The 22,428-nt window shown below is 46.3% G+C and overlaps 1 protein-coding gene across 1 annotated transcript in view; it reads right to left on the reverse strand.

Annotated features, from left to right (window-relative positions):
• TRIM66 (tripartite motif containing 66) overlaps positions 1–18,815 on the reverse strand; it is a 52,824-nt gene extending 34,009 nt beyond the window's left edge. The window contains exons 1-9 of the mRNA XM_030918170.1: positions 18,716–18,815; positions 12,060–12,163; positions 9,998–10,145; positions 8,676–8,808; positions 8,230–8,346; positions 6,730–6,844; positions 6,038–6,184; positions 3,335–3,452; positions 579–1,483 (exon numbers count right to left, since the gene is read on the reverse strand). Of these exons, the coding sequence (XP_030774030.1) occupies positions 579–1,483; positions 3,335–3,452; positions 6,038–6,184; positions 6,730–6,844; positions 8,230–8,346; positions 8,676–8,808; positions 9,998–10,145; positions 12,060–12,068 (1,692 nt within the window). The 5' untranslated portion in view covers positions 12,069–12,163; positions 18,716–18,815. The remainder of the gene's footprint in view (positions 1–578; positions 1,484–3,334; positions 3,453–6,037; positions 6,185–6,729; positions 6,845–8,229; positions 8,347–8,675; positions 8,809–9,997; positions 10,146–12,059; positions 12,164–18,715) is intronic.
• Positions 18,816–22,428: the final 3,613 nt, after the last annotated feature.

Consider the following 22,428-nt stretch of genomic DNA (forward strand, 5'->3'; position numbering starts at 1 on the left):
GATGACAAGATAAGAGACAGCCTCTCTTCTGCTCTGGCACTGGTAGGAGTTCAGCACAGCTCAGAAGGTACCATCGGTGGGCAGGGTCCCTACTGTCATCCAGGAAGACAGGGCTAAGCCAAGCTACTCTGGAGAGTACTGAGCCTAGATCTAAGTTGGGACTGGGTACTACACTCTCTGGAGCTTTTCTGAGGTGGGAGGTTGAGTCCAGGGTAGTCTTGAAATGTGAGGGCTCAGCTCAAGGCAGCCCTAAAGTGCAGAAACTGTATTCCTGTGCTGCTTTGTTTCAGTAAGCTAGTGGGTGGGTGGACAGAAAGGCCTCCAAGAGCTCATCTTCAAGAGATCTCTGTGTCTCAGCTGCTCATCTACCTCTGCAGAACATCCCTGCAGACCACTCACCCAACAAATTCCATTGATTCATATCCCAAGGTAGCCAACTCTGGGTTGTGGCAGCCACATAAATATTTTCCCATCTTCATTGTAGAGAGGGGACCACAAGCTAAAATGTGGGGAGGCTGTGTTCTGTGAGTGATCCTAGGATGGGCAGAATATGCATGCCAAGCCACCCTGATGCTTACCTGCAGGGTCTCCTCCTGGCTCTGGGACTGAACAGGTGCTGGCTGCCTCACGATGTAGTTGATCTGCCCCACAATGGTTTGCTGAAGATGCTGAGGAGATTTGGTCTGACTCAGTTGCAGGCTGGGCTGTTGAGCCTGGAGAAGAAGCTCCAAGTCCTTCTGCATTTCCTCCAGCTCAAACTTGTGATGCATTATGTCCACATTCTGAGAACAGGCAGGCCCAGGAGGGCTCTCGTGCTGACTAGAAGCCAGATGCTGGGATGGAGGTAGAGGTGGGTGTGGCTGCTGTAGGGGAGCAGGTAGGGGAGGTGGTGGAGGTGGTAACTGCTGCTGTGGCTGCTGCTGAAAGTGACTGAGCTTCAGCTTCTGGTGGTGGCCAAACTGGACTTGGATAGGGGGTGTCTGTAAGGTGGGCTGGGCATGGGTTCCTTGCTGAACATCCTGTGGGGGGACAATGCACACGGGCTGGGAAGTCAGCTGCTGCCCCAGCCGCTGGGATGTGCTCTCCTGCTCCACAGGGGGCTGGGTTTCCAGCCAGGGCTGCAGCAGCTTTGGTGGATGAGGGCTGCAGGCCAGCTCTTTCTCCCTGGGCAGCAGGGCAGAGCACTGCAGAGACCCCAGCTGCTGGGACACCATCTCAGAGGGCTGCCTAAAGTTGTGGGCTGGGTGCATGCTGGGTGGGGGGACATGGCCTTTGAGGGAAGGCGAGACTGGGGAGCAGTGGGAGCAGCACACAGATGAGGAGCACACTGCTGGAGACTGGAACTTGTGGGAGGGGTGGCTAAGAGCCTCTTGCTGAGCCACTGGAGACTGGTGGCTTTGATAAAAGGGTGATGGCCCCTGTAAGCCTCCATAAGCAGGAGAATCTGCCCGGGACACTTGTCCACCTTCAGTAGTTATGCAGCCTGAAAATGCAGAATAGAGAGTTTTTCAAGTTTTCAAGTTGCTCCCACCTTGCTACTTCCTGCTCCTGGGACAAAAGAACCTCATTCAACAATCCTGTACCAGGCACAGAGACTAGGAAATTCAACCCTTGATATCCTAGACTCAGTCTAGAATGCTGCCAGTAATAGCACCTGTATGGACCTGCTTTGGGGGTCTAGGATATTTGAGAAATTAGCTCAGCTTTTACCGGATGCTCAGCCCTGACTCTGTTTCTGTCCCACTAGGGAAACCATAAGCTCTCTCAAGTAGCACTCACTCATTTTTTTTTTTCAACAGAACAGTCCAATCAGACTCTGACAAAAAGAATCAACTTTGGGGTGGGGAGGAAGTATGCTAGAAAGTAGCAAAGGGTAGAAAGTCATGCCTGGGACCAATGAACAAGTTCCCAGATACAGGCGTGGGGAACTGTGTTGAGCAAGCAGGATGGAAGAGAGTGGGGAAGCTCTAATACCAGGTAATATGGTTTGGAGCTGTGTCCCCACCCAAATCTTGTGTTGAATTGTAATCCCCAGTGTTGGAAGTGGTGACTGGTAAGAGATTACTGGATCATGGGGGCAGATCCCTCATGAATGGTTTAGCACCATCCCTTTGGTGCTGTTCTTGTGATAGAGTTCTCGTGAGATCTGATTGTTTAAAAGTGTGTAACACCTCCCCCCAGCTCTGTTTCTTGCTGCTCTGTCCATGTGATGGGCCTCTTCACCTTCTGCCATGACTGTAAGTTTCCTGAGGCCTCCCCAGAAGCTGAGCAGATTCCAGGATCATACTTCCTGTACATCCTGCAGAATCATGAGCCAATTAAACCTCTTTTCTTTATAAAGTACCCAGTCTCAGGTATTTCTTCACAGTAATACGAGAATGGACTAATACACCAGGTCAGTGCCAGGTACCAGCACTGCCCCCTGAGGTCTCTAGGTCCCTTGTGCACAAGTAGATCTATGGCTAATTCAGTCTAACGACTCCTTCATCTCATTATTTTGATGAGGCTTACTTAGAGGAAGTCTGAGCTCCTTAAGGAAAATGTATTTTATTCACCATTGGTTCTTTGGTACTCAGCATGGGGCCTAAACAAGAGTAGGTGTCTATCAAAGATCTGCTGAGTTAAATCAAAGGAAAGAGGGAAGAAAAGAAATAAACCTACATATCATTTGTCACTTTGCGAAGTTCAACAAATTTTCAATAAGATTAACAGCCTCAAATGAAGCAGCTGGCCATCCGTTTAACAAACTCGTTAGGCTGTCAACACAGGCACAACTTCAGGCTGTCTACATTCTGCCTAAAGACTGAATGCCAGCAAATGTTTGCAGCAGGGAGGAAAAATGCACAAGGCCATGAATTATCTGCTTACATCTCAACTCAAAATGATATGTCTGTGTAACACAAACATGCACACACAGTTTCACTGTTGCTGAGATAACCCTGCTTGTGCCCACACATGTAGTAGACCTTTGTGTGACCACAGAGACACACATTCATCTGTACTGCCATACAGCATTCTAGAGAGCAGGGTGACTGTCTTGTCTCCTTCTCAGCAATAAAACCAAGGTAACAGGACATTTACACAGAATGGTAAACTCAGATTTCAACTGGTCCCGATACAAAGTCCTATATTGCCACTGTTATTTAAATTCCTCATTCTCTCCTCTTCCCCCTCAGAAAAAAAAAAAAAAAAAAAGTTTGCTGAATGATTCCAAGACCACTGGCAGTCCCAGGGAGTGCTTTTTCTTGGGCATATGCTGACCTACCCAGTAAGGTAAGTAATTAGGTCAAAGCCCAAAGGGTGGGTAGGCCTGGGTGGGTGGGTCCAAGCTCACCAAGAGAAGCTAGCTGCTTAGTCCAGAAGTTAGGCTCCCAGGTGAATCTGATACTCCAAGGGGACCCAGGATCTGTGTTACAACTTGACTCCAGCAATCGCTGCATCTGAAACACAATCTGACAACAGCACCAAAGGTCATTTATTTGGGCATCTTGCACCTAAATGACAACTCCCCTTCCCTTACTCTTTGGACAACCTGAAAGGCTCAAAGTCATGGCCTTTTAATCTCTGGTCATCTTCCATATTCTCATTCTCTTGCACCTTAGCACCTGCCCATCCTCCCAGCTGATCCCTTTCCTCTTATCAAGACTTCTGGAACCTACAGTCTTTTTTTTTTTTTTTTTAATTGAGACCGAGTCTCACTCTGTTGCCCAGGCTGGAGTACAGTGGCACGATCTCAGCTCACTGCAAGCTTCGCCTCCCAGGTTCACTCCATTTTCCAGCCTCAGCCTCCTGAGTCGCTGGGACTATAGGTGCTCGCCACCACACCCAGCTAATTTTTTATATTTTGTTTAGTAGAGACAGGGTTTCACCGTGTTAGCCAGGATCGTCTCAATCTCCTGACCTCGCGATCGGCCCGCCTCAGCCTCCCAAAATGCTGGAATTACAGGTGTGAGCCACTGCACCCGGCCTGGAACCCCTACATTCTTATCTTTTCAGGCCTCAAGTGATTTGTCATTCTCACTCATGACATCATTGACTGGTGCTCCATTCATTCTACCATCACCTCAATTTAACAGCCTAGTGGGGGCAGGCATTTTCTGAGCTCCCCATTGCTGTACTTCCATTTGCAGGTAAAACACCCTTCTGTCCTACACAATAGCCCTCTTCCTCTCCTATCACTTTCATCTATTTCTCATCACTAACTCTCCTATTTATCCAGGGCTTTGGCAAGTGTCCAACTTACCCTGCCATCCTCTAGTTAACTAATGTCCCAACTAACATCTTAGCCTCTTATTTCGTTGATCTCTTGCATGGCAACCACCTTGTTTTCAGTTTAGTCACCATGTCTAGACCCTATTAATCATTTACAACCGTTCTACCTATGAGACCTTTAAACTCCAACGACCCACCCTGGTCATAACAAGTTCATGCTCTTTCAGAGTATGTTCTTCAACCTCTCCAAGCCCTGCTCTTTCAGTCCACAGGACTCCCCAGCTTCCTGTCATTTACAGTAATGATATCACTACTGTCCTAATTCCCTCCCCATCGCCAACTCCTACTCTTAGGTAATCCAGTCATACCAAAGCCATGTTACCTGGGGCCACTTCAGTGATTATTAATTTCAGCAGCACCCATCAGCCCTTTCTCTTGTCACTTCTTGTCATCTTTCTCTTCCACTGCACTCAATGACCATTTAAAATCTTCACTTTGGTGCTACTTACCAATGTTTTAACCCTCTTATTATCACCTCCTATTTCACAGAGAAAAAAAAGACACCATAAAGGATAAATTACCCCAAACTTGTATCCCTTCTATCCTCAAACTTAACTACAGCATTGTCCCCTTCCTGTCCTCCCATCTCAGAAGGGACTGTCCTTGTGTTTAAGGTCAACCAGTTCACTCTATATCCTTCCTCCTGCTTTCTCAGTGTACTTACCCCACCACACACCCCTCCTCTCTATCTTCAACCTCTTCTCCTACATACATGTGTGCAAATGTTTTCCAAGCTTAAAAAAATTTCCCCCAACTCTGCTGTTTTCTCAGGCTATGTTTTTATTTTTCTTCGTTTCATTTCTGTCTCTACTTCCTCACCATCCATCCTCAGTCTCCTCATTCTAGCTTTTGACCCTTCTACTTTGCTGGAGCTTCTTTCAGAAGATAGCCTGATTCCCAGATCTCGAGGCTGCTCTTCACTATTCATCTTCTTTCACCCATGCAGCATTGCCAAACGGGTCACTTAAAATTGGAAACTGTTCGTTTCTGTGTACCACACTATGTTTTGCTTCCAACTTCTGACCAGTGCGTCTCACTCTCCTCCACTCATCATCTTCCTCTGTCTATGCTGAAAACGATGGTATTCCCTGGGTTCCCAACTTTCTCTCTTCTTGCTCCACACACTCTTGCAAGGTGATACCACTGATTTCCTGGTGACTCCTACATTTCCTTCTCCAAAACCAACTTTTCTTCTGACTTCCACACCCATATATTAGAACAGCTTTTTAATGGTAGGTGGCTTGGAGTTGGTTTTGGATGCACTATAGGCACCTTAGACTCAGAGTATGCAAATATAAACTCCATCAACTTCTCTCAAAATTCTTGCTCCCTCTCCTGGGTGCTGCCGTCCTCTCAAGCCTAATACTTCAAACTTATCTCCAAATACTTTTCTCTCAGACCCCCATGTAAACCCCAGTAACTTTCTATGAGATGCCTAGCACACTACTCATGTCCAGGGTAATGTCTGAACCAGTGACCTATGAAAAAAAGCTATAGACTTTCCCAACTGAGCTACCACTGGGAGGGCAGGACCATTTCAGCACCTGCGTCCTCTCTGCACTATGGGATTTGGTGAAAGATGGTGTTTACTTACTAACCCAAAAGCAGTGATTGAATTTGAAGGATGGATGGAGCTGCTATTTTATTCCTCCTTCCATCCTAAAAAGAAAAAGCACTTCCAAGGACCACCTCATTGCCCCTGTGACAAACGGGATGCTCTGATAAGCTTCAAGAACAGGCTGAGGAGTTGGGAGATTCCTCTTACCAGCTCTTTGCTGAAAAGAAAAGGGACACTGGTTTTGCTGCAGACAGCCCAGTTGATGAAATTCTGCACATGCTCAAACTGACGGTTGAGAACCATGATGCTCTGTAACTGCTGTTCCAGCTTCCGCTTTCTCTCATTAGTAATCCCCTGGGTACAGAAAGAAGACAGTTATTGGACTGTAATCCACCTGCTTGGGAAGTCTGGTGGCCTGTGTATGTCACTGATGGAATCAGATGAGACTACCCTTCTGAGAGGACAGCAGGGCAGAGTGTTGCCATGGGATGCTGGCCGATGGAAAAGGGGAGGGGGAGATGGTGGGAGATTTTATAGTGCAAATATGGAATGGATAATAAATGAAAGAGGAAATGAATAAATGTCTATATCTCTTGGACATAGATTGGCAAAGAAGGTAGTTTGTTTCATGACTTTCTCTTCCAAGATTATAACCCTGTGTAATTAAGGATGGAAGCTGTTTAAGAGACAGAGCATCAAAGATCAGCTTGAACTGATTTTCTAGCCCTTCATGAGCCACCCTCCCAAAATTAGGCTGACATTTTAAAATGCAGGGAGCAGGAGAGAGCTATGGAAGCTGCATATCTGAATTACAGCCTAGGCTTCCCTCGGTCGTGGGACTAGCTTGATCTGTGGATGGTTTCTGAACCCATCCATCTGATCCATCTGTCTATACATACCTCTAATTCCTCTATTAGCCCATTGGCCTGTTTGTTCAGCTCATTCATCAGAACCATCTTGGCCATTTTGATCTGGTTTTCCACCTTCCTATGCTGATGCTTCACTTCAAAAATCCTGTAAACACAATGGGACAAACCATGGTAAGCTTTCCTCATGGACTATATGAAGACCAAGAGACAGCAAACATAAGAAGCAACTTGGAGGCTGCCTACTGAGATCAGGGCCTAGCAGACACCAAATACAAAAAAAAAAAAGAGCCTTCCTCCACCACCGCACCTTTTGTACACCAGAGCCCCACTTGATCAAAGTTCAGCTTGGTTTTCTCTAGGTAAACCTCAAGTCTATACCCAGGTCAACCCAGTAGCCCCCAGTTGACACAGCACTAGAGGTAGGACCAAAAGAGAAAGTATGGGAATGATTTATTGTAATTTGTTGTCTTTAAAAGGAGGATGCTCCAATAAATGTCGCCATGAGGCAAAAATAGGCAGAAAGCAGACTAGTGGTTTCTGAGGGCTGGGAGGTGTTGGGGGAATGGAGAGTGACTAATAATGTTTACACTGTTGGCATAATAATATATTATATAATAAACAATAATAAACATTATATAATTATATAATAAATAAACATAATAATGTTTATTATAAACATAATAATGTTTATATTAATGTGGCTTCTTTTTGGGGTGATAAAAATGTTTTAAAAGTAGACAGTAATTATGTACAGTTGCACAATTCTGTGAATATACTAAAGGCCACTGAATTATACATTTAAAAAGAATAATTTTATGAGATGTACATTATATCTCAGTAAAGCTATTTTTAAAAATTTAAAAAGCATGGGCTTTGAAGTCACCACAGCCCCAGCGTCTAAACCCAGCACAGTCACTGGCTAGTTGTGTGATCTCAGATAAGTTACCTAACCTCTATGAACCTCAGTCTCCTCATCAGTAAAATGGAGATAATCCCTGACTGAAAGAATGGCAAGAACTGAATAAAATAATGCATACATGATACCCAACGCAGTGCCTGCCACATGAGGTGCTCTCAGCACCTACCACTTCCTCTTCCTATGTAAAATACCAATGATTTCATGTGATTTGTAGATTTATAGAGAACACACAGGGAAAGGGGTGATAAAGCTCAGATTGCCCCTGGTTTGTTCCACCCTCATAAAAAGCAGCACTCTCGTCCCTACTGTCTGCTTGGTACCCTTGTTCTCAAGCACCGACTTCTGGCTAGTTCATAAGGTGTATGCTCTGACCCAGACTCACTCTGATCATCCTGACCTAGCTTGGTCTCAGTTACCAAGTGATGACTTAATGATCCCTCCTTGGCCCTGAGACCTCTAAGGCCAAGACATATGCCTTCTAGGACATATGCCCACATCTGCTTAACCACAGTTCTTCTTCACAGGCACTACATCTGACGGCCTGGTGTCGGAATCCCGGGTGTGCAGGAACACAGCATTTCCAGCACCGGCAAGGCACTAGCCTGTGCTACCTGTCCTCAATTTGCTTTGCAGATGTCTGTAGACTGGATTTCTTATGTGCCACCTGTGTAGTCACACTTTCCAGAAGCATCCTCTGGTTTTGCAAAACTTCTTCAACATGTCTGCACCTGGGGGATGAGACACAGAAAAAGCTGAGAAGGGCTGAGTCCTACTTTGAGCATGCCAACCAAGCGGGAATCTCCACAGGGGATTGTCTCAGCCAGACCCATGGAAGCTGTGATGACTTCTAGTGAAAGTCTAAGGCACCACAGGCTCTTAGCCCATTAGGCCTTTTCCAGGGAAGTACCACAACAGGAGCAGGGAAAAACTTCAGCCCAGGGGCTGTAGGTTTGCTTGGGCAGGGAGAAGATTTTGATGCATGGGGAGCCCCAGAGCTCTCACAAGTAAGAAATCCAGAGCCCTCCCCAGCCCATTTCAGGCAGTCTGTCAGCCCTACCTGTGTTCTTTGTGTTCCACCATTAGGCAGCTATGGCAAGTGAGCATATCACATGTCTCGCAGAATAGCTTGAGTACTTCCTGTGTGTGTAGAGGACAATACAAGGTGAAGTCTCCGGGACCACCACTCACTCCTGCCAGAGAAGACAGAGAAAGTGAGCTTCTCTTGCTCAGTTAGACAGACCTCTCAGTTAAGATTTGCTGCACAGCCCTCAGCCTTCAGAGGACACTGCAGAAACACAGAGCTTGGGGGAAGTGGTACAAACAGGAGATGACTCTCCAGGGGCACAAGGAGTATTTTGGGCTTAGCTTGGCTGGATTTGCCCAGTTGTCCAGAAATAGCACACCATCAAGCCTGAGCATCCCACTACCTGCTACAGGCTGAGGAAGGCACTTGCTACTACTCCACATAGATCTCCTGCAAAATAATGAATCCTTCACAATTAACCTCAACCAGTTCATTAATCAGGATTCTGTTTTTAACAGAGCTGAAACCAGCTACCCAGCCTTGCCAGACTCCAGGCTGGATCTCATGGATCATGAACTCTGGTTCCTGTGGATTTGACAGATGTAGAACCCCTTTCACAATTCAAGGGCCTTGAGAAAAGACTTTCAAGAAGAGTGTCATTTAAAACAGATGGTGGCCGGGCGCAGTGGCTCACGCCTGTAATCCCAGCACTTTGGGAGGCCAAGGTGGGCAGATCACCTGAGGTCAGGGGTTCAAGACCAGGCTGGCCAACATGGCAAAACCCCATCTCTACTAAAAATACAAACATTAGCTGGGCGTGGTGGCGCATGCCTGTAATCCCAGCTACTTGGGAGGCTGAAGCAGGAGAATCGCTTGAACCCAAGAGGTGGAGGTTGCAGTGAGCCGAGATCATGCCACTGCACCCCAGCCTGGGTGACAGAATGAGACTCCATCTCAAAAAAAATAAAAATAAAAATAAAATAAAACAGATGGTGCCGGATAGACAAACGAATAAGCTCTGATCCAGACTAAGTTAATCAAGTAAATAAATTAGAAGGGTGGCATGATTGCTCTAGAGGTGAAAGGCAGGGAGCTCAGCTAGCTTCCACAATAATCCAACACCTTCCTCCCTGTACCATTTCATCCACACTCATCCACCCCCACCCCCCACAGGGAGGGACAGGAGTGAGTCACCCCTTTGACTCTGAAGGAGACTTCCTTTGGGAAAGGTTCTGAGACTGTCCCTACCTTCTCCCCCAGCAAGGAAACAAGATCGAAGAGCTATTCCCTAGGGATCTTAGGGTTCAGCCCTGCTTTAGGGCACGGGAGTGGGCGGGGAGAGGTAGAATTGGTACCTGGAGATCCCTTCTGGGCCCGAGGAAAGAACGGGCCCCCAGAGACAGGGCTGTGTCGGTGTTCCTCTGTGCAAGAGCTGCATAGCCAGCGATTGCAGTAGGTGCAGAGGATATGTGCTGCCCTCTTCTCCTTGCACTCGGAGCAGTTCTGGAAGCAGAGAGTTCTGGAGTTACTGACATGATCCTCATTTGGGTCTGCCTCCACAAGTGGCAAATACTCTAAAGACAGGGGTCCTGCAGGCCTATTCCTCCACTATTTTGGAGTGTAGTCTATTTTGCAGAGCTGTCTGGGAGTAACATGCCAGGGCTTGTGAAAGGAAGCATCCTTTGTGACCAAAAGAACAGTGTCAGGCATGGTGGCTCACACCTGTAACCCCAATACTTTGGGAGGCCAAGGCAGGAGGATTGCTTGAGCCCAGGAGTTTCAGACCAGCTTGGGCAACATAGTGAGACCCCATCTCTACAAAAAGTACAAAAATTAGCCAGGAGTGGTGGCACATGCCTGGAGTCCCAGCTACTAGGGAGACTGAGGTGGGAAGATCGCTTGAGCTCAGGAGGTCAAGACTGCAGTGAGCCAAGATCATACCACTACACTCCAGCCTGGGCAACAGAGGAAGACCCTGTCTCATAAAAGGAGGAGAAGGAAGGAGGAGAAGGAGAAGGAAGAAGGAGAAGGAGCAGGAGGAGGAGGAGGAGAGGAGGAGGAGGGGAAGGAGGAGAAGGAAGAGGAGGAAGGAAAGGAGGGAAGGAAGGAGGGAGGGAAGGAGGAGGAGCAGCAGCAGCAGCTGTCTCAGGGGCTGTTCACACGAGTCCTGTCCTGAAGCTAAGGATACCCAGATACATAAGCCAAGGATCTGACTTCACACTATCCATAGCACACAGGATGGTACACATTAACTGAGTAATGCTGTAATAAAAAGGATGCAACATATGCAAAAGAAGCAAAGGAAGGCTTCCAGGAACTCAGTCTAGGAGTGGCTAGGAAAAGTTTTACAAAAAGGAAACATTAGAGCTGGATACTGAGTGACAAGTAGGTTCACCAGGCAGACAAGGGAGGAAAATGTTAGAGTGAAAGCACTGGCAAAAGCAGGAAATTCAGAGAGGAGTGCTTCAGAGAGGAGAAGGCCCACATATGGGATTACACAGCAAGATGGTCAAATGCAGCCAAGAAAGGGCAAGTACAGACCGGCGTTCAGAGTTGTGCTCCCACACCTGGGTTCTGCCTGATCTGAGGGTATCTAGGCCTCTCCCAGTCCAAATGTTCATTCATTTGGTAAGCAAATATCTTGCCAGGGCTGATATAAAACATCAAGAGAAGGGGAGATTTGGAAAAGTTGGCCTATCTGTGCCTGAATCACAGAGGCCACCAAACTTATGTGAATTCTGAAAGTTTTACTAATTAAACTATAAATTCCTTGAAGGTAGAGTATATGGGTCTATCTCCCTAATATCCAGCGCAGGGCCTGGCACATGTGAGACATTCAACACAAATCAGTCACAGGAACAAGTAAGTAAATTAGTAAATTAGCAATTTACTAATTTAGATGACAAGGATACCCTAGTGGAAAGAGGAACAGAAGGGCTGCCAGCCAGTAAGTGATAAAAAATTTAAGAAATTCAGGAAAAAGGTGATAGTTGGTAAATACAGGCAAGATTAATAAACCCATTTAATCTAGGCTGGTATATGAATTTCAACTCAGGATAATAAAAAAAATAAAACAAAAGCCCAGTACTGGTATTCTTCAGTAAGAGCTGTAAGAGAGAAAAAAAATAATTATATATACAGTAAGCAACTCTTAATATACCTTAACTTACACTCACCTTCTGCTAAAGGGATTGATACTAAAAAAAGTCAGTAATTTTCACTTAATAGAAAACCCCCTCATTGTTTTCCCCAACTCATGCATTTTTATTTTCTTCTAGATGGATGGATGGATGATTAGTAAAACTGAAAGAGAAGTAACAAATCATATCGAGTGACAGATAGATAGACAAACTTATGGACAGGGGCCTCACAGATTTCAGAAAAAGATCAGCTGCTTCTTTCCTTGCCCTGACTTACCCTGGCCATCTTGGGTTGCTCAGTAGGAACACACTGCAGAAAAAAATGTTCAGTTACATCCCTGGTAAGATATACTTGTTCACACCCAGGACAGGAGATGAGCTCTGTGCAAGAAAGAAAGATAGCAGAGTCAGAGCAACATGGCTGATTATACCTAAGGCCTGGACATGGGGCTTTCTAATACACAACGCCAAGATACGTGGCAATACCCATGTCTGCCAAAATGAACTACATTTGATGCCATGGCCTGCATTTACTATGTGGATACCCTGAACATCACCATCCCATTGGGGCCTTCCCTACAGACCAACTGGTCTCCTCACATTCTTGTCTCTACCTGGTCCTACCTTCCTCCCCACCCCATAAGCCATGCTACTACAGGCCCAACCCTGCTTTGGTTCTGACAATCAGGTGCCTTCTTGCTGCTCCCATTCCTCATTCCACATCCCTGAGAGCACAGCTCCCATCACTAGCCAAGATCCAGGGAGTCAGTTTAGTTAGAGGCACAGCTCCAGGTCATTACAGTTACCACATAGCAGGATGATCTGGAAGATCTCAAAGCTACAGCTTCCAAGGCTTTAGTCAGAGAAAGGCAAGCCCTCTCTGCCTGCTCATCTAGGAGGTATTTTTCTCTTAGGACAGCATATACCAGTCAGTCTGCCTCTGAGGCTCAGAGGTCTTTTGGAGGGCTCTCTCCCCATAGTCCATGTTGGATGCAACATATATATGTATATTTTACCTATGAACAGCTTGACCTACAATCTCTCCACAGAGAAATATATCAGTCTCTAACACATTCTTCAGCGTAGTGGGCTTCTGGACTATAAAAGTAGCAAAAGACTCCCACCCTGGAGACCACAGTGATTCTGCCGGCCCACCCCAAGAGCAGTCAACCTACTGGGAACAAGACAATGAGCCTCTGGAGTAGGGCAAGGTACCTGCGTCCAGGGATGAGGGTGATCTGGAAAGGGGTGGGCTATGGCAGTGAATGCAGCAGTCCCGCTACAATCTCCTCTGTCTCATCTCTTCAAAATACGGAAGATGGATATAATGGCAGTTGCTCCAGACTTATAGTCAGACAAATGTAAGCCCAAATACCAGGCTTACCAGCCAATGACCTTGGGCAAAACAATCTCACTTAATTGCTCTGTGCCCCACTTTCTTCATATGTAAAATAGGGAAAACAAGAGTTGCTGTGCAGATTAAATTAGATAAAACTTCAGAAATCACATGGTCCTCCATGAATGTTGACTTTGGATTCAAAAGATTCCTCATATCCTATTCACAGTAATGCAATAAACTCAATTATCAACTCTCTCTGGTGATGAAAGTTAGTTTGACTGGTAGATTCAATAAATGGCCACAAATTCTTCCCCTCCCTGCATCCATACCCTTGCAATCCTACCATCAAAAGGTAAGACTCTCCACAAGCTTCAAGTCAGTGATGAGTTTTTAATTTTTAAAAGAGGTAGGACCCTTCGCCCTTTGAATCTAAGCTCACCTCGTGACTTTCTTCAGCCAACAGAACGCAGCAAAAGTGACAAGTTCTCCAAGCCTAGGCCTCAGTGGCCTTATATAATTCTGCTCTTGTTCTTAGAACTCTAAGACTGCCATGTGAAAAATCTTACCTGGCATTGAGATTGCTGGAAGATGAGAGAGCATGCAGAGAGAGATCTCAGTTGTCTCAGGCATCCTACCTGAGGCCATCATAGACCAGCTAGCCCCAACTAACACACTAGCTGAACACAGACGCAAGAGTGAACACAGTCGTAATTATCTAAGCCCAGGCCAAACCAGAAGAATTACCCAGAGAATCCCAGCCCAAACAGCCAAACTGTAGAATCATAAACTAAATAAAGTTTAGTTGTTTTAACCACCAAGTGTAGAGGTGACTTGTTATGCAGTAAAAGCTAACTGATACATCCCGGGAAAATCAAAATCCACAAAATCATGAAAAATAATAGTTTAATACTCCCTCACCCCACCAAAAAAAAAAAAAAAAAAAAAAAAAAAAAGGAAGAAAGAAAAACTTTCTGAGTCTTTGCAGAGCCATGAGTGTTAATGACAGGACTGCATCTGGAATGTCCTGCATATTCTCCCGCCTGTCAGGTTGGCCAGAGGCGGAGAAGGATGCTCTCCACAGGTGACATCATCCAGGGGAATAAGGCTACTGTCCCTCCCTTCCACTTGGTTCAACCTAGGGAGGCCTCCTCATCTACGCCCAGGACAGAAATGCTGCTCTAATCGTTGAAAACAACATCCACAAGACTTCCCTGGTACCAGATGCCCAAACATCAGTCACTGTAACATGGCCTCATGAGCAGAATGAAAAAAGAGAAAGAACTTAATAGGTCAAAGAAGGCCTCATTACACATCCTCTGCTCCCTTGGCCTTAAAGCCAAAGTCCTCAGCTTGGCATTCAATGCCCTTTGCAAATTGACCTTACCTCTCTCTAATCTCATCTTTAGCTTTGCCTGCCATACACCCTGTGTTTTTGCCATGCCCAATATCTCTGCTATCTCTTGAATACACCAAACTTTTGCCTGACTCTGTGTCTGTGAAAAATGCTGATTCCTCTTCCTGAAATACTCTTTCTTGACCTTCTCCTTTTCAGATAAACTCCCATTCATTTTTTCATACCTGTTCAAATGTTCCACCTTTGAGAAGCAGGGTTAATTTCCCCCAGGATTAGTTAATTAGTCCCTCTTCTGGGTTCCCACAGCACCCTGAACATCCTTCAAGCACAACAAATATCACATTGCCTTTCAAATACCTGTTCATATGTCTGTATACAAAAATAAACCACAGTTTGTATTAAAGGATATTACCTGGTTTTTAGCAGATTGAATTGTAGAGTAAGTCCTCACTTAACATCACTGATAGGTTCTTGGAAACGTCAACTTTAAGCACAATGACATAAAATGAAACTTTTTTTTCATCAATGTTATAACAAAAGGATGTTTACTTAAGGACCTGCTGTACATCGTTTTGCTTAAAATCATAGTTTCTAAGAATCTAGTCGATGATGGTAAATGAGGACTGCATTTCTTTTTTTTTTTTTTCTTTTTTTTTTTTTGAGATGGAGTCTCGCTCTGTCACCCAGGGTGGACTGCAGTGGCACAATCTCGGCTCACTGCAACCTCTGCAATCCGGGTTCAAGCAATTATCTTACTTTCTACACCATTAAGATGAGGGGAATAGGAATGCAGGGAAGTACAAATTATCCAACCCATTTACTCTGCCTACAGCAGCCAGGCGTTTTTTTCTCCTGGAAGCCAGGCCTGGTGGCTCACGCCTGTAATCCCAACACTTTGGGATGCCAGGACAGAAGGATCATCTGAGGTCAGGAGTTTGAGACCAGCTTGGCCAATATAGCAAAACCCAGTCTCTACTAAAAACACAAAAATTAGCCAGGCGTGGTGGGGAGCACCCTGTAATCCCAGCCTCAGGAGGCCAAGGCAGGAGAATTGCTTGAAGCTAGGAGGTGGAGCTTGCAGTGAGCCGTGATTGCGCCGCTGCACTCCAGCCTGGGTGACAGAGTGAGACTCTGCCTCAAAAAAAAAAAAAAAAAAAAAAATTAAAAATTAAAAATTAAAAAAGAAATTGAAGAAAAAGAAATATTATCCTGGGCAAGATGGGAAGGAACAGAGAGCCAAATAGCACCCTGGCTATCATCCTTGTCAGAAAGTCAGGGAACAAGTTTGTAGTTGAAAGGAAGCCTGGATTTAAGAGATTAGCCCTCTAAGAGGGGCTGTGCAGCAAAGAGCAGAGATGGAGAATCATCACAGTGGTGCAGGCACTGTCTCAGGGAGGCTGCGGGCCCCAGAGTGGACCCAAAGGACATGCACTCTCTTTGTGTCATAACACCTTTGTCCAGAAATTCTTCTCTTCCCTCAGAAGGTCCCTAACCCCATCAAGCTGTGTCAATCTTGACTTTTTATTTTTTCTAAAGAGATTCTCCATCTTTCAATGAAGATATCAAAGTAAAGTTTTACTTTAGACAATTGGAATATATCAACTCTTAGAGCTGCATATAACCAAACATCTACTTAACAATATTTAATATTAATTTAGTTATAAATACATATTTAAATCACATTGTACATAAAATATTATTTAGATATCATGTTTTTTTCCATTTTATTTGGTTAATTATTATTCAAACGACTGCCCTACTCTTGTGTTTCACATACAAAAACACTGATTCTGAGAAATATAGAGACAGGGCCCCAAGTCCACATGATTATCCCCCATGAGATGTGGGGCTTCTGCCTCCAGAATGAGGAAGTCACAGACACCAGAGGTGCTCCTGAGAACTTAGGAGCCTAGGAGAGCAGCTCTGAAAGTGGAGGACATTTAGTCCATCTGTCACAAGTGCAAACACTTCTGGTCCTTGAGAGGTGTGGGACACATTTTCATCTGTACACCACCACTCTCTGAACCAGGCACTTTACATGTGTAAAAAATTCCCCAGGTGAAAACAATGTACAACCAAGTTTGAGACACAGCACCTATGTGAGAGCACCCCCTTCCCCTGTAGCTGAGCCTGATAGCTGTCTCCTATATCATGCAACTGAGAAAGGCACGTTCGCCCAACTGCACCCATTAACTTGTCATTTACCTAATGTAAATGACGAGTTTTAATAATGGGTGCAGCACACCAACATGGCACATGTATACATATGTAACAAACCTGCATGGTACCCTAGAACTTAAAGTATAATAATAAAAATAATAAAAAGAGACTAAGAAGTTAAGAAAGACTCTGAATTCAGCTGTGATGTAGTTCCCTTCTGGCAGAGAAAAGGGCAGATTCCCAACAGACAGGTAGTGACCTGATACTCCTGTATCTGGGGATTGGCACTGAGTTGGGAGCCAGACTCCCAGCTCAACCGCAGGACTCATAAGCAGACCTAGAGTGCAGCCTGAGGTTTGGCACTACAAGGACTGCTGCTGGGACCTAGAACATGCGCTGAGTGTAGGCCTTAGTGAGGCAGCAAGGAAGTTGCTAGACTGGGTAGTCTACCTTTCAGACATGAACAGCAGGGCCAAGGCAACGTGGACACCAGGGAGGTAGGGGAGGAGAGCAATCCCAAAGAGGTCTCAGAAAGCTGGTATCGGGTCAGCTTAGGTCACCAAGCAAGAACACATACGTCACATCAGCCTGAGACCAATGCTAAGCAATCCTCTGAGCGTTAGGAAGCCCTTCATTCCACAGCTCTTGTCCAGGGCTTCAGGCAACTAGAAGCTGGGGTCCAAGCTCTGATCCCAACAGAGCAATAGCATCCACTGGAGGAGCCTGATGCTCCTCTGCTAGTTCCAACCTGCAGACCCAAAGCTGGACAGAGCTTCACTGTTCATCCAGGCAATTCCCCACCACACAGATGATGACATGGAGGCTCAGAAACAGGGAGGAGCTTAGCTAAAATCACATGGCCCTTGTATAACATAGGTGATACTGTGAACCACTAAGCAGTCCCTGATTACCTCTGTAGCCACAGGTAAGATTCTCTACCTCCCTATGCCTCTGTCAGATGCTAAGCAATGAGAAAAAACACTCTAGTTGTACCCTCTGGCAGGCTGGACATCCTCACTAACAGTTCTGCCCTCCCACCCCTGGGCAGCCCCAATCTACTTAGCACCAGCTAAGGCCCCCACCACACAGCCCCTGAAGGCTTCCTCCAACCCACCACTCAGAGCAGCACCACGTTCAAGAAATATGTTGCACCCCAAATACCCAGTCCCTACTAGAAAGACAAATTTTTATCCAAGTCACCCCTAAAGTGACTGCTGCTTCTGCCCCAGCTGCCAGCAGGCTTACCTGTGGCCCTGATGCCGTGATTAGAGCAACACCTGGGATAGAAGTCAGAGGAGCGACAGGTGAGACCACCACAGGTCCAGAGGATGGTGTTTACCAAGCGCCCAGGAACACCCACCCTGCACGCTGCAGCCAGCCGGGCTGCAAGGCCTAAGCCTCGGGGAATGGATACTGGATAGGGTAAGGGGAGCAGCCTGGATCCTCTCCTTTCTCTGATGCATCCTCAGCCAGGGCTGCATTTCTCTAGCTCACCTGAGATACTCCTGTAGGAAAGAGCTTGGTTGACTCCTCCTGTTTCTGTTTATCTCGAAGGCTCTGCAGCAATTTTCCCAAACTGAACAGCGAGAGGGAGACCTCAAAGAGGCGACTCTCTTCCTAGCTGCATCTCCTTCCTAATCCTCTGGGTGCCTTGGAATAGAAGCTCAGAAGGAAGAAAACGACATTTTCAACTTTCAGGAACTAGCTCTGTCGTTCTCTGCACAGCTCGGGAGACAGCACTCTCAGCCTTTTAGGACTCCATCCAAAAATCCATCAGCCCTCCATGTTCCCCAAAATGACAGTGCTCATGTGTGGCTGGAACCTGCCCCGATCCGGCAGCTCATTTAAATAGAGCTCATCACAACAACAGTGTTGGTGGAGAAGTGAGTAGCTGCAGGGCCCTGGGGACCCCCTGTTTATACGTAGGAAGAATGATGCAATCTGGGTATCAAAATAGCAATCCAGAATATGGAATAACAGGCTCACGCAGCAGCGGTGCCTGCACAGCCAGAGCTCAAGTTGACACACTCTGTCAGCCCCACACTGCTGCAGCACGCAGATGCCAGGCACACACTCTCACCGCATCATTTTAAAACACAGCAGGAGCCCAAGATATCCCTCCATGCCCCCGGCACTGAAGGAGGGTGTGGGGGGGCCTTCAACAGACATTGAAATCTGTCTCCTACATACTCACCTGCTCCTGCCACTTCACCTGAAGTCCTTATCCTGTGACGTCACAGTCAGTTGCCATAGTGACCAATTGTCCGTCACAAGCAGAGGATTAGGACTTCGGATGGAGAAGACACACATTTATGATGCAAAAAGGTCCTGGGGGGTCTCCCTTGGCAGTTAACTCTACCCACCAGGAAGATCCAGTCACATACAAGCAGGGAGGGAAAAAGGGAAGGATGAACAGGGTTGACTGGAGGAGACATTAGGATGGGGCAAGGCTACAAGTACAGCATAATTTCAAAAGCACAGAGCAACCAGATGAGGGGGAGTGGCAGGGATATGCTTGGAAAGACTGGCAGGAGAGTAAGCTCCTAGAGGAAACTGAATGCTAAGCTCAGGAGCTTGACCTTCATCCTAAAATAAAAGGCAGCCCAAAAAGCTTCTGCAGAGTGACTGAGCTGGGCTTTATGATTATCTTGATGGACTGGACACAGGGAAGTCAGGGTAGCTGAGCATTAATGGGACCCTAAATGAGGGTAGAAATGGAAAAAAGCAACAGAAGACTCATTTCAAAGAGAACTGACAGGACACAAGCAAATTAGGATGTTGGGGCTAGTGGTAGTGTGTGAAGAACAAAGAGTCAAGTGGAGGGCTGTCATGAACAGAGGTAGGTAACAGGAGGAAGAGAGCAGTGGCCAAATCCCATGTTATCTATGCCTTCCTTTCTCTGGCATCCTTGCCCTCTTAAGATCAGGCCTCATTCTGCCTTGCCTGGACCAGTGATGCCCAAATCTGGAGAGCTTGTTAGAAATCCTGAATCTACCAAACCCAAATCTCTTGTGTGTGGATGTGGGACTGGGAATCTGTATTTTTAGCAAGCATCACAAACAATTCTTAGGCATTCAGACCAGCACTGGTTCAAAGCCCAGCAATCAGGAACCAATGGCCTGGACAACTGCAGTAGTACAGCAGGTCTTCCTGTATCCAGTCCTATCTCCTCCAGTCGTTCTTCTCACTGGGCCAGCATGAATTTGTTTTTTTTCTTGTTTGTTTGTCTTTCTTTTTGTTGGTTTATTTTGAGACAGCATTTCATTCTGTCACTCAGGCTGGAGTGTGGTGGCATGATCATGGCTCACTGCAGCCTCAGCCTCCCAAGCAGCTAGGACTACAGGTGTGCACCCAGCTAATTTATTTTTCATTTTCTATTTTTTGTAGAGACAGGGCCTTACTCTGTTGCCCAGGCTGGTCTTGAACTCCTGACCTCAAGAGATCCTCCCCTCTTGGCCTCCTCAAGTGCTGCGATTACAAGTGTGAGCCACCACAACCAGTCAGAATGACTTTGATCATATTCCAATGTACAGATGTGACCATATTATACTGATCAAAAACTTTCAATGGCTCCTCACTGTCCACAGAATAGCTTAATCAAGATCCTTCACAATTTGGCCCTAAGTTTCCTTTCTGAACAGAATCCATACTTCTCTCTTTCAAGCATTCCATATTCCAGCCAAAATTAACTCCCTCCTGTTTCTAATATTTGCCCTCCCCTCCCCTCCATGTGCCTCATCCTAACACTATTCCCTACCTGGGAGTCCCTTGCACATTTTTCTGACTCTGCCTGGTTCCTGCACAGTTATTCCTACTTGGTGTCACCCACAGATTCAAACCACCCAACTTCCCCAGACAGAACCTAAAACAGGGGTCAGAAAGCCATAGACTGCCTGTTCTTGTAAATAAAGAATACAGTAATGCCCATTCATTTCCACATTGTCTATGGCTGCCTTCCGCTTTTCTGCTACAATGGTAGAGCTGAGTAGTTGGAACAGAGACCATATGACCCACAAAGCCTAAAATATTTACTATCTAGCTCTGTGCAGAAAGTTTATGACATCTGGCCTAACGCAACAGCTCCTTAAATTGTGCTAGCCTCACCCTTTGGGGTTTAATTCTGATTAAGGGGATTTTGCTTGTTTCCAAGCCCATGTCCATCTTTGTGAACTCTAGTTCTGATAACTGGGTTGCATCTGAGCTGGACCTTCAAGTTTGTGTAGGATGTTTCAAGCAAGAAAAGGCATTTCAGGAGGAAGGAACATTATAAATGGAGAATTACAGATATGAAAGTGTGAGGCCTCTTTGGAAAGTCTTGTAAGGCTAGAACATATAAATGACAGATGAGGCTATAACATTAGTTTGGAACCAGATTAAGAAAAGACTTGGAGGCCACGCTAAGTATCTGTTTTAAACTGCAAGCAACTGGAAGCCTTTGGGTAGCTAGAAGTGCAGTCCCAGAGTCAGAGGGAGTGATCAGGGTCAAAGCTAGAGCATAACCACAGTGGCAATAAGTGAAGTGAGGTCAGGAAAAATATCACTATCAGAAAGAATAGGGAATAAGCTGAGGTCAGGCAGATATCCAGGGACTGTGAGGAAGAGCCAGACAGCCGACCTGAGCCAAGAGTCAGAATCTGGCTATGAAAGCCAGGTGACTGGCTGGGGCTGGAGATGGATGCATGATCCACAGCCTTCAGAGGCCATGCTCCTAGGAACCACCTGGCTGTGAAACAGGCTTTCTGTGCCAAGAAAGTACCCACAGTATAATGCAAAAAGTACAGGTAGGATGAAGTCTGGGCTCATTTCATTTGATAGACCCTCACTGACCCAGGTAGCACCTCTGTCTATTTTCATCCCAAATCTTAAGAGTCAGTGCAAAAACTGATGCACTGACATGCTCCATGCTAAGCCACTGATCCCTTTTCCAGCTGGGCCTGGAGAGAGAGAGACAGTTGGGGAACCAAGGGCAGCATCCTATTCTGGGTCTGTAGTTTCTACTGGCCCTCAAGTCCAGGAAAGCCCTGGACTGTCAGGCAAGGGAGTGGGATTTTTTTTCCTGGCTCTGCACCCGATCATGTGGTTTTCAGCAGGATCCTAGCCCTTCCTGGACTCCTGATGCTTCATCTATGCAGCGAGGGGTTGGAGTTTAAGGGCCTTCCCTGCCTCCTGGCCTCCACAGCACTCAACCTTAACTGCTCCCCCTTAAATCAGAAAGTTCCAGCAGACAAGAGGCCCCTCGAAGATCTCATCCATCCATCACAGCCATCTCGAACTCCCTCCCTCAGCAAACCTGTTCTAGCTATAGCCTTCCAAGCAGCACTGGCAGCAGCAAGCACCTCCCCCAAAACACAGCCTGCCTCCTTTCCATTACCAGGGGAATTGCTCTCCCAGTAATGGGTCCTGTTCTGGAGTGCCAGTGCTACTCCCAGTGCCCTAGAGAGCCAATTAAGGTAAGGAAACTGTTCATGAACTAAAAAGCCACTCCACTGATAGGGCTCCGGGCTTCAGCTTCTGTACCTGCTGCACACCCAGCTCAGCAGCCTGCCTTCCATCTGGGAGACTTGAGTCACTGCCCACAGCAGACCTCAAAAGGCTGGACATATTGCAGCACCTGGAATGAGCAAAGAGCAGTCACCCACCTCCCAGGTTCCTATAGCTGAGATCTCACCCCCTGCCTCCCATTCCCACCCAAGACCATCAGAGCCCCTCCAGCTGAGCTGCTCATTAAGATAAGCATCATTTCCCTCTCTGACTCTAAGGTTGTAGCATCTTGCATCAGTTCCCTCTCTTTGG

Source organism: Rhinopithecus roxellana, chromosome 15 (assembly GCF_007565055.1).
Source record: "Rhinopithecus roxellana isolate Shanxi Qingling chromosome 15, ASM756505v1, whole genome shotgun sequence".
Lineage (NCBI taxonomy): Eukaryota > Metazoa > Chordata > Mammalia > Primates > Cercopithecidae > Rhinopithecus > Rhinopithecus roxellana.